Consider the following 12,958-nt stretch of genomic DNA (forward strand, 5'->3'; position numbering starts at 1 on the left):
AAGAAAATAAAGGATTTCTAGACAAATATTCCCCTTTTTTAACATGTTAGAGGAAACATATATTAATTATATTTAGTCTCATAGCTCTGATAATGATGTACTTGGTCCATGTTTTTAATATTAGGAATGAACTGAATATAAAGTTTAACTAATGTCCATCAAAACAATTTGGCTCTATCATTTATTGAGTAATTTGGATAGCAATAACATGTGGTCAATTTTTTACTTGAGGCAAACCCTGAATAATGGATATAGCAATTAATTCTGAAGGCTTGTAGTGCAGCATCCTTGATGCAAGAATACGTTACATGTATTGTGAAATATTTCAATATAAATTGATCTGAAAGGAAATCCCGGATTGGTGATTCAGTGTTTAAGCATATATAAGCAATAACAGACTGTACATAATGCATTTATTGATTTTTCTTGATGTTGCAGATACCCAATCATTTACCCAAGATTGTTGTAACAACCAGTGCTACAGAATATGTGACCGAGTACAGCCTACAGAGAAATAGACTCTGTGTGTCTTGACAAATATCGGCTGATGGACAACATAATTAAGAGATTTCATATAAGGACTTAAAATTTTCATGCGATAACTGTGTATCACTTAGGAATAACAGCATGGAATTAAGGGTTATAAAACAAGTTATATCTGTTCTATCACTATGTGTGATAGTTGTGACAGGCCGCCATACTGCAGATCCTACGATATCTCAGGCAACCGTGACTGACACTAGTGGAAACTCAGCAGATGAATACAGCAACATCACATGGATATCCTCATCCTCCAATGTCAACTATAAAGCAGATGACTTGGCCTATTCGGATGGTGGAATGGCCACTCTGAATAACATGGCCAAGGGATTTGTGAATTTGTGTTTTCCAGGAGGATTTCCCTGGGGTAAGTTTTGGTGGAAACCTACATTTACAAGTTGTATGAGCTTGAAAAATTTTAATTAGAATATATATTCATGAATTGGAAAAATGGCCAAAATTGACTTGTGGGATGTCGGTGATTTTTCAGCCTATATAAATGGGGTCGGATACTGATCCCATTCCCAAAGAGATTTCATTAAAAAAAATTCCCAATTGGCCTGCTGAAATTCCCAACAAATTATCGATTTTGATTCCGGACATTTTGCCTGACCGTTTTTTTCCCATTATATATTAATAGACTTTAAAGTGCTTGGATGATCATGAAATGCAAAAAAATGGCTGCACCATTATGATAAAAAAAGGAAAAAGAAATAAAACAAATAAAATTAAAGGGATCAAAATATATCCAATGTGTTTGTTTAATAGCTTTTATGATACGTTTCAAATTTTCCAAAAAAGTAAGTTTACGCGTTAAAATTTCCCAATTTGCAGGAAATATTTTTTTTCCAAAATAGCCTGAAATATCACTGGATGTAGTCTTTTGTCAAGGAATTAACTTAAGCTTGTGAGGTGCAATCTACAAGTCACTATAAATTTTAAAGTTTCAATTTCTGTTCATTCTGTTGCTAAAAAAGCAAATGCCCAAAGAGGTGTAATTAAAATGATAAATTGTAAGAAAAATTAAAGTGACTTTCCTCTCCTGTGATGTGACTAAAAGATATTTCGACGGAATAATCTTGAATGCGTCCCACAATTATGTCCAGTGATTACAGTGATACTGGTTCATGATTGAGAGGTCAATTTTATTGTAGCTCTGTCATACTACATAATTGACCACTTATTTTATGACTCTTTTTACAGTGGCTGTTGACAAGTTAATGAATGGTACACTCATAGATGATGCTACATCCAACTGGCAATCTGTGCGTATTTCATAAGTTTTTGTTAACTTTATAATCATATAATTTTTCTTATTTAATAAGTTGATGACCCTCTCTTGATAAATTTATATACCTTAAACACACTGAACTTTGTAACCCTTGAATGCATCAATATTCCAGTACATGTATATCTTTTATTATAGATTCACATTATCCTTTTTATCTTCCTAGATCTAGATCATGTGTTGAGGTGTGAGTTTGAGACCTGATTATTTTTAATACATTATATGATTTTCCTTTTCAGTATGCGTCACAGTTTGCTGGTTATGTTGTGTGTATAGTGATAGGATTGCTGTTTGTCTTCCTGTTCCCTCTCATTGGATGTTGCTTCTGCTGCTGTCGGTGCTGTGGCTGTTGTGGTGGCAAAATGATGCAGAAGCGCAAAGACGCAGATTCATCATGTCGACGGAAAGTTTACGTTGTGTCCCTCTTCATCGTCATTGTTTTCATGGCGTAAGTAGCTAAGTCATCCTCTAGACGACCGCTTAACATGTTAGTATATTTTCTGTAATGTTTGTGGTGTGTTAAATTGTTGATAGAATCCTGATATACACTGAAGAGCCTTGTTAATCTTTTAGCCACAATTCTAGTCTTTTTCATTGCTTCATATTTGGAATAATCCAACCAGTACTTTTTGGACAATTTTTCTTCTATTTCTGAATAAAAGATATGTCTTAGTGGAACCCTAAGATTTTTTTGGAATAAGAGGTGTGTAATGTGTTTTGAAATATTCACCAGTATTGAAGCATATCAAATAAATTTTGTTTTGTTTTTCATATCATCAGTAATGTTGAATGCAATATTAAAAAAAAATCCTTTGGATTCAATGCCCTTGACCAATATCATGCATCATATTTTTTCCTCAAATAAGCCCCCTCCCCTTGTGTAAAGGGAGTTTTTAATATTTCTGAACCAATATTAGCTTACCTGGAACCATTTTAGGTGCTAGGTCTTGCTAGTGCTGTACTGGGATGTCCTGTGGGCTCTTTCTAGGTACTGTGAGGTCCTGTTGGGTCTTGCTGGCTACCGTACTTTGGGGTATTTTGGCAAAATATTGGTGCATCAAATTTTGACGTTTACCATCATGAGTGTTAAATTGATTTTTCTGGTTGCACATGAAAACAGCCTTTGCTTTGTAAGTTACACAAGTTATGAAGTTAATCAATATGAAAACAACGTGAATGAAATTTATGACACATTTAGATGAAAACATACCTTTATTGATGCGTTTTTATCAAAAAACAATATTCCAACACACATCAACACAGATCGCGTAAGCTAGTAATCGGTATGTAGTAAATGAATGGAAAGACGGTTACTATAATCCAGATATTGTTCTGACAATTTTTTTCGTGAAATTTTGATGTGTTTGATTTTGGCTCAATCACTCCAGGCGCCAAATAAACCAAGATATAACGACATCAAAAATATCCCAAAGTACGGTACTGCAAGGTCCTGTCGACACCAGATTGACTTTACTGTTTCTTTGTAGTTTTGTTTATCTTATCAGTTATAAGTATTGACAATTTCTCACCAATTAATCTGTAATGGTTTCATTTTTAGGTCTGGGATGGTTTGTGTATTTATTTCCAATGACCAGTTTACAAAGACAGTGGATACTCTAGACACAAGTGTTGCCAACACTGTTGATGACCTGTTTACATTTATAAATGCCACAATTGATGTAAGTAACACTGCATATGTCATATATATGTTAAATTCAAATTGACACTATATTTACTCCCCTTGACTCACATGAGTCTTATTGATTCTCCTAGTCCAGTACTGTTACTATCGTCTCCAGTAATAACTTTGATCAAGACTGTTGGGGATGGCTAAAATGGCTGGTTACCCAAAGTGGAGAGGTGAGCTGAAAACTTTTGAAAAAATCTTGAACATCTTATATATATACTAATGTAGCAGGACTGGACTTGGTCGATCATCGGTGACCAGGTAGCTCAATTGGTAGAGCATCCGGCTTGTGTTCTGAGGTCCCAGGTTCGAACCCCAGTCTGGCTGCTACATTTACTCCTCTCCTGTTACAAAATTGGCGCCCAAAATACCACGGTGGTGTTATAAGGGTCTTGTGTGTCTTTGAGGGCGAAGACTTGGAAAAAAGGAGGGAGGTGTGTAGCAGGACCGACCTGGGTCGATCATCGGTGACCAGGTACATGTACGTAGCTCAATTGGTGGAGCATCGGGCTAGTGTTCCGAGTTCCCGTGTTCGAGCCCCGGTCTGGCCGCTACATTTTCTCCTCTCCTGTTATACTAATTCATGTAGTTTTTCACCTTCCATTCCTAATTGATAGATTGACTTTTTATTTTTATAATTTTATAGATTTAACCTTTTTTTGTTATTTTATGGTATGAACTATAATATATGTAGAATTCGCCTGATGAAAACCTGTGGTCAAAAGTATATTATGCTATTACTTTTGTCTTTTCAAACATAACTTTGATATAACTCTCATTTGATTTTCAGCAAATAGAGCTTCTAGTGAAAGACAATTTCAACTTTACAACAGATGTCGTCAAACGGGATTTAGACAGTAAGATCAATTCTATAGCATTTCATATGCAAATAAAATCATCTTGTACCAGTAACCATCTCATACAATGTAAATACCCAATAACAATATTATAGTAATAACATTTAAATATTCACATTAATCCTATACAGTACTGTACAATAATAAATTAAGTGTAAAAATCCATATCACTGGGCAAGTGAGCTTATTATACACAATAACACGTAATGTATAATGTCATATGGTGTGGCACAATGTAATAAATCTTAGGAGAAGTAACAAATGAAAATCATGTAACATCTGATTAAAGTGTTATGAGAAAATGTTTGTATGTGACAATTAAGCAACTATTACATGTTGGTTTAGATTAACTTTTAACTGATAATTGATTATGATTTTTCAACCGTTTCTGTTTTCAAAATTTGAACTTTATATGTCAGATATCGATGTCAGATGGCTTTGATTCAAGATTTTGATTTATTCCAAATCTATGTATGTTTAGTATCCAAGTTGGAAAAGTTTTTACGATATACATTGTTTCAATGTTGGATTTTAAATTCTTTTAATAACTTTTGGTCACTGCTTTATTTTTGGTTTTTGTTCAATCATATTTATGAAAAAATATCATGGTTCATATAAAGATGATGAAAAGAGCTGGAATTTAGTGTAATTGCAGGAAAAGTTATGGCATTGTCCTATGAGTGTTTGAAAAGTACTTATTTTATTCTTACTTGCTTTCTTTTTGAGCTGTTGACTTACACAGCACAATTTTTATTAGCTCACCTGGCCCGAAGAGGCGGTGAGCTTATGGCATATGGTGCAGCGTCTGTCGGTCGTCCATCCGTCAACTTTTCCTTTAAATCGCTACTAGTCCTAAACTACTCAGTGGATTTTGACCAAATTTGGTCTGAAGCATCCTTGGGTGAAGGGGAACCAATTTTGTATAAACGGTGGGTCTAGCCCCCCAGGGGCCTGGGGGGTGGGGCCCAATAGGGGAATATAGTATATTCTTTAAAATCCTTCTTCTTCTGCAGGAATAAAGGGATTTGATCCATGTTTGGTCTGAAGCATCCTTGGGTGGAGGGAAACCAATTTTGTATAAACGGTGGGTCTGGCCTCCCAGGGGCCGGAGGGGCGGGGCCCAATAGGGGAAATATAGCAAATTCTTTGAAATCCTTCTTCTTCTGTAGGAATAAAGGGATTTGATCCATATTTGGTCTGAAACATCCTTGGGTGAAGGGGAACCAATTTTGTATAAACAGTTGGTCTGGCCCCCCAGGGGCCTGAGGGAAAGGGGCCCAATAGGGGAAATAGAGATTAGTCTTTAAATCGCTACTTGTCATAAAGTTTTAAATGGATTTTAACTAAATTTGGTCAGGAACATCCTTGGGAGAAGGGGAACCGAGTTTGTTTAAATTTTTACTCTGAACCCCCAGGGGCCTGAGGGGAGGGGCCCAGTAGGGAAAATAGGGATTAATCCTTTAAATTGCTATTTATCATAAAGTTATGAATAGATTTGAATCAAATTTGGTCTGGAATATCCTTGGGGGAAGGGGGAAAGAGTTTGTATAAATATTGACTCTGACCCCCTTTGTGCCTAAAGGATGGGGCCAAATAGGGTAAATCGAGATTTGTCCTTATATCACTACTAGTCATAAAGTTCTAAATGGAAATCAACCAAATTTGGCCAGGAACATCGTTTGGGGAAGGGGGAAAGAGTTTGTATACATTTTTATTCTGATCCCAAGGGGCCAAAGGGGCAGGGCCCAATAGGGGAAATAGAGGAAATTCCTTAAATCACTACTAGTCATAAAGTTATGAATGGATTTGAACCCAATTTGGTCAGAAACATCCTTGGTGAAAGGGGAACAGATTTTGCAAAAATGGTTACTTTGACCCTCCATCCCATAACTATGTATGGCATCGCTGGACGTTAAGGGATAAACACAATTCTTACGTAAAAATAGGCCCAAGGGTCTTTCCCCACCCTTAGTGACAATTATGTTGTAAAAATAATCTGTAGGGTATTTCAGTCCCTTAGAGAGTATATCTATATGTATTAACAAATTGAACATGAACATTATTTTGACATTTGGTCAAATCCAACCAGGTGAGCGATACAGGCCCAATGGGCCTCTTGTTTTTATTATATTAAAGAAAAAGATTACCTGATTCCCAACAAGTTTTGACAAAAAATTCCCCTAGAAAATTGAGAAAAGTCCTAGAAAAGTGCTTGAAATTTGTTAGGAAATATCCATGAACCATGAACATAATATACTTGACATAAATTGTGTTCATATTTGTAGGTGTAGGCTTCCTGTTAGGAGTACCACTGAGAAACTCCATAGGGGTGAACTCTGGTTTAGATGCCTGTTTTCAAACCACCTATGCACTTGTGGAATGTAAGTACATGTATCCTCATAATTGTGAGACAGGCATATTTTAATTTACAGACAATTGCTTTCCTATTCCTTTACTTTATAGTAATATGTTTAAACAATGATTTGGCATGGATTATATACCAGGTAATCAAACATATTCTAAAGTAGTGTTATAATGATCATTATCTCATGTTTCTGTTCATCAGTTAGTATATGTTGAATAAATGCTCTACTGTAAAGTAAAACTGCAGGACCATTAATAAAAATGTTTTATTACCATACTTTTCTTTAAATGCTCTAAGCTGCCTTTATTTAAGCAGAATTGTCAATTTAAAAAAGAAATTTTAAAGCTAAAAATAGTTCACAAATAAGCCCTCCCCAATACTTACTTAATGCTAAATCTTCACACTAAGGGAGTGGCTAAATTGTTCAAGGATAAATGTGGTAAGAAGTATTACATTTCATTGTAATTTTTACACTATTTCAGTGGCTAACAATGCTACAACAGACCTGTTTAAAGTAAATGCATCACTGGCCAACGTTAAATCAGCCTACAGTGATTTGAGCACAGCTTTGTCAAATTTTAAAGCAAGCCTTGACACTACTTTGTCAAACTGTGATGCATCTTTCAAGTCTGCCTGTGATGCTATTGATACAACACCTCTTGCAACCGAAATGAATGCAAATTCTGTAAGTAACTTTTGCGCAAAAAATGGATCTATTAGGAGCTACATTTGTATAAAGGAATTACCCTGTTAACTTATTGATCAATATGTCTGTCAATTTTTCTGTCAGCCTGTTTGTTTATATGGTCGCGAAACACGCCTTAATGCATATCCATCTTTATACTGTTCACTGGATATCATTGCAACGAAAATGGCATTTAAAACAGAAGGGATTTTTTTTGTCTTATACAGTGTCTCAGATTGGCGGTGCGCCCGCGCCATTCCCGCACGTTTTTTGTGAATGACGCATGGTTTTATTTCCTGTAGGGCCGATCTGGCGCATAGATAAAATACAAAATAAAAGAAGAACTTTGTTCATGACCAAAACATCGGCAACAGCCAGTATCGGCCTCTCGTGGTTAAAGGGAGGCAACTTCTAAACTAGTACAAGAATTAATAAAGTCTCGTTTAACGCGAGAATTGAAAATGAAACAAACACAGATCGGCCGATATTTCGCCTCCGGCGGACCGGGAGACAAAACAAAATTTGTCCCTAAAGAAGGTATGTCAAGTTAACTTATGAAAAAAGATTTATAAATATGTTAACTTCAAATAAATTAAGGGAATATGTATAACTAAACAAAACATGTCTGACATTTAGTCATTTACCGATGACCCAATTACTGTGCGTTCGTGGTTACGTACTGCGAAAGCAAATTGATGTAGTGTCAATCAGATTTGATATAATTACTATGCAGTATTAAAGCTTTATGAAAGAATCATAAACTGCAATCAGTAATTGAGTTATAATGATGCATTACAGCCTATTTTCACGAAGATTTAATTTATTTGGTGATATTTTTACTAATTAAAAAAAACGCAAATGAATTGTGTTTCTTTTTTATTACATCACATATACTGTAAATATTAACTAAAACACTACAGTTTAACATGTAAAATAATAATTTTAACACCAATAGGGACCGGCCCATGGTTTTGGAAAATGACCCCTCATTTCCGACCCAGAGGGGTCATGTGGCCCACACCCACTGAAAACAATCTGAGACACTGCTTATAGACATACATATGTAGCATAAGGGATTAAATTTTTTTTTTTTTTTTTTTTGTAGGATTGATGTAAAAAGGGATTCAGTGTGTTTTTTTTTGTGTCTTATAGACATAACATAAGGGATTTGGTGTTGTTTTTGTCTTATAGATGTAACAAGTGATTAAGTGGTTTTTGTTTTGTCTGATTGATATAAAAAGGGATTCAGTGGTTTTTGTTTTGTTTTTGTTTTTGTGTGTGTTATAGACATGAAATATAAGGGATTCAGTGTTGTTTTTGTCTTGTAGACGTAACATGCATTTCTGCTCCAGAATCTTACAAGTAACATTCCTGCAGAGTTTCACTATAGTTCATCATATCATGTGTAGCTTAATTAGTAGGAACTAAATGTAATTAGAGGACTTTGCTGGAGTTGTGTCCCTTGGCACTATATTAGAATACTGACATTGATATGTAGGCACAGCTAAGTGTTATGACGGTGAGATGATGGTCACACCTTGTATCTATGTAAGTTTCCAATGATTTAAAAACACATTAACATAAAATGATGTCAGATTCCAGGAGTCTTATTATCATGCAATCAAATGATAATTAATTAATTTGCCCCTCGGACCCTCGGTTCCTGTTATCCTTATGTAAAGTTTAATCAGAGTATTGGGCCTATCTTCTCAACCATTTTTAGCTCACCTGCCCAAAGTTTTAAAAACTTCTTCTCAATAACCAAGAGGCCCAGGGACTTGATATTGGGCCTGTAGCATGCTGGGGTAAAGGGCTACAAAGTTTGTTCAAATAAATGTCCTTGCCCTTCATTCAAGGCCACATGGGTCAAATAGGCTATAATCTTCAAACGACTTCTTCTCAATAACCAAGAGGCCCAGGGACTTTATATTGGGCCTGTAGCATGCTGGGGTGAAGGGCTACCAAGTTTATTCAAATAAATGACCTTGACCTTCATTCAAGGTCACATGGGTCAAATAGGCTATAGTTTCAAACGACTTCTTCTCAATAACCAAGAGGCCCAGGGACTTGATATTGGGCCTGTAGCATGCTGGGGTAAAGGGTTATCAAGTTTGTTCAAATAAATGACCTTGACTTTCATTCAAGGTCGCATGGGTCAAATAGGTTATAATCTTCAAACAACTTCTTCTCAATAACCAAGAGGCCCAGGGAATTTATATTAGGCCTGTAGCATACTGGGGTGAAGGGCTACCAAGTTTGTTCAAATAAATGTCCTTGCCCTTCATTCAAGGCCACATGGGTCAAATAGGCTATAATTTCAAACGACTTCTTCTCAATAACCAAGAGGCCCAGGGACTTGATATTGGGCCTGTAGCATGCTGGGGTAAAGGGTTATCAAGTTTGTTCAAATAAATGACCTTGACCTTCATTCAAGGTCACATGGGTCAAATAGGCTATAGTTTCAAACGACTTCTTCTCAATAACCAAGAGGCCCAGGGACTTGATATTGGGCCTGTAGCATGCTGGGGTAAAGGGTTATCAAGTTTGTTCAAATAAATGACCTTGACCTTCATTCAAGGCCACATGGGTCAAATAGGCTATAATCTTCAAACAACTTCTTCTCAATAACCAAGAGGCCCAGGGACTTTATATTGGGCCTGTAGCATGCTGGGGTGAAGGGCTACCAAGTTTATTCAAATGAATGACCTTGACCTTCATTCAAGGTCACATGGGTCAAATAGGCTATAATTTCAAACGACTTCTTCTCAATAACCAAGAGGCCCAGGGACTTGATATTGGGCCTGTAGCATGCTGGGGTAAAGGGTTATCAAGTTTGTTCAAATAAATGACCTTGAGTTTCATTCAAGGTCGCATGGGTCAAATAGGTTATAATCTTCAAACAACTTCTTCTCAATAACCAAGAGGCCCAGGGACTTTATATTAGGCCTGTAGCATACTGGGGTAAAGGGCTACCAAGTTTGTTCAAATAAATGACCTTGACCTTCATTCAAGGTCACATGGGTCAAATAGTCTATAATCTTCAAACAACATCTTCTCAATAACCAAGAGGCCCAGGGACTTTATATAAGGCCTGTGGCATGCTGGGGTGAAGGGCTACCAAGTTTGTTCAAATAAATGACCTTGACCTTCATTCAAGGTCACATGGGTCAAATAGGCTATAGTTTCAAACGACTTCTTCTCAATAACCAAGAGGCCCAGGGACTTGATATTGGGCCTGTAGCATGCTGGGGTAAAGGGTTATCAAGTTTGTTCAAATAAATGACCTTGACCTTCATTCAAGGCCACATGGGTCAAATAGGCTATAATCTTCAAACAACTTCTTCTCAATAACCAAGAGGCCCAGGGACTTTATATTGGGCCTGTAGCATGCTGGGGTGAAGGGCTACCAAGTTTATTCAAATGAATGACCTTGACCTTCATTCAAGGTCACATGGGTCAAATAGGCTATAATTTCAAACGACTTCTTCTCAATAACCAAGAGGCCCAGGGACTTGATATTGGGCCTGTAGCATGCTGGGGTAAAGGGTTATCAAGTTTGTTCAAATAAATGACCTTGACTTTCATTCAAGGTCGCATGGGTCAAATAGGTTATAATCTTCAAACAACTTCTTCTCAATAACCAAGAGGCCCAGGGACTTTATATTAGGCCTGTAGCATACTGGGGTAAAGGGCTACCAAGTTTATTCAAATAAATGACCTTGACCTTCATTCAAGGTCACATGGGTCAAATAGTCTATAATCTTCAAACAACATCTTCTCAATAACCAAGAGGCCCAGGGACTTTATATAAGGCCTGTGGCATGCTGGGGTGAAGGGCTACCAAGTTTGTTCAAATAAATGACCTTGACCTTCATTCAAGGTCACATGGGTCAAATAGTCTATAATCTTCAAACGACATCTTCTCAATAACCAAGAGACCCAGGGACTTGATATTGGGCCTGTAGCATGCTGGGGTGTAGGGCTACCAAGTTTGTTCAAATGAATGGCATTGACCAACATTCAAGGTCACAGGGGTGAAATATTTATAAATCTTGCGATAGCCAAGAGTCACCAAGACCCGATATTAAGCCAATAGGGGCCGCGGTGGCAGAGTGGTTAAGGTGTCCCGACACTTTATCACTAGCCCTCCACCTCTGGGTTGCGAGTTCGAAACCTACGTGGGGCAGTTGCCAGGTACTGACCGTAGGCCAGTTGTTTTTCTCCGGGTACTCCGGCTTTCCTCCACCTCCAAACCTGGCACGTCCTTAAATGACCCTGGCTGTTAATAGGATGTTAAACAAAAACAAACCAAAGGCCAATAGTATGCTGGAATGAAGGACTAGAACATTTATTGACATGAATAAACCTATCTTATTCTGATATTTAAATAAAGTGATTATCAGCATAGTATCTGTAGAAATGACTTCAATCAACTGCAAATTTGCTGTAGAGCCAGTTGAGCGATACAGGCCCATTGGGCCTCTTATTTAAATAGTTTTCATAAAACTTGTGCTTATCATAGCAAGTTATTAATAGGTCAGATATTTTTGTTACACTTAATTATTTTTTGAGGAGTTGCACAACTTTTATGATGTTTAATTCTTTCCAGTAATGAACTGTTTTTACGCTCTATATAACCAATTATTATGAATCTTTTTGAAAAACATAAAGCTTGAATATCATCAAACACTGTTTTTACACTTTGTGATATATTTTTATATAGTTTATGATATGTCGTTTTTTTGTGATGTCCTTATATATTCGTTCTTCAAGTATGAATGGCACATATTCTCTCTCTTTTAGAATCATATGAACTTTGTGGTCATGAGCTTGTATGATTTTTGTATTTCAATATTGACAGATTTTTATATGTGAGTTTGTGGTTGATACTGTTCTTGTTTTGTATTCCCCTATTACTAAGACATGTACTGTACACCCTGACCTCACCAATTACATTATACTATATGGTAGATTTTATAAGTTGGATACACCCTGCCATGTAAAAATTTAATTGTTATCCTGATGATAATAAAATTCCTTTATTTTTTTCACAGTTGCCAGACATTTCCACACAAGTCGCAAATGCAAAATCTATGCAGGATTCCAACTTGACTGCTAAAACCCTAGAAGTAAGTGTCATTACCTTTATAATTATACTATATTGTAAACCCTTGGTACAAATGTATACGACACTTGTTAGCTCACCAGTTACGAGTTGGCATCGGCGTCAGCATCCCACCCCAAAAATTAAGTTTTTGGAGTAAGTTTTTGGAAAGCTTGTAAGTCCAAAAGTACACACCTCATGCCCTTCTAATTTGGTTTATACATTCATTAGAGGTCTAGGAGTGATGTTATGTCGAAATTATGCAGAAAAAATTTGTGATTTTTTCGCATTTTACCATTTTGTGGACTTAATTTTTTTGCACCAAAACTCACTTTAAAATTTTAGGAGCAAGTCCAAAAGTATGCACCTCACACCCTTCTAATTTGGTTTATGCATTCATTAGATTCCAGGAGTGATGTTATATGGCAAATC

The 12,958-nt window shown here is 36.5% G+C and overlaps 1 protein-coding gene across 5 annotated transcripts in view; it reads left to right on the forward strand.

The window, feature by feature from the left end:
• The window catches only part of LOC117339438 (prominin-1-A-like), a 53,633-nt gene that overhangs the window by 12,804 nt on the left and 27,871 nt on the right, over positions 1-12,958 (forward strand). For all 5 annotated transcript variants that reach the window (XM_033901013.1, XM_033901015.1, XM_033901016.1 and 2 more), the window contains exons 2-9: positions 439-907; positions 1,744-1,805; positions 2,068-2,276; positions 3,387-3,507; positions 4,306-4,372; positions 6,658-6,753; positions 7,220-7,422; positions 12,477-12,551. In XM_033901013.1, coding sequence (XP_033756904.1) covers positions 628-907; positions 1,744-1,805; positions 2,068-2,276; positions 3,387-3,507; positions 4,306-4,372; positions 6,658-6,753; positions 7,220-7,422; positions 12,477-12,551 — 1,113 coding nt within the window. In that variant the 5' untranslated portion in view covers positions 439-627. The remainder of the gene's footprint in view (positions 1-438; positions 908-1,743; positions 1,806-2,067; positions 2,277-3,386; positions 3,508-4,305; positions 4,373-6,657; positions 6,754-7,219; positions 7,423-12,476; positions 12,552-12,958) is intronic.

The sequence above is a fragment of the Pecten maximus genome, chromosome 12 (assembly GCF_902652985.1).
Source record: "Pecten maximus chromosome 12, xPecMax1.1, whole genome shotgun sequence".
Lineage (NCBI taxonomy): Eukaryota > Metazoa > Mollusca > Bivalvia > Pectinida > Pectinidae > Pecten > Pecten maximus.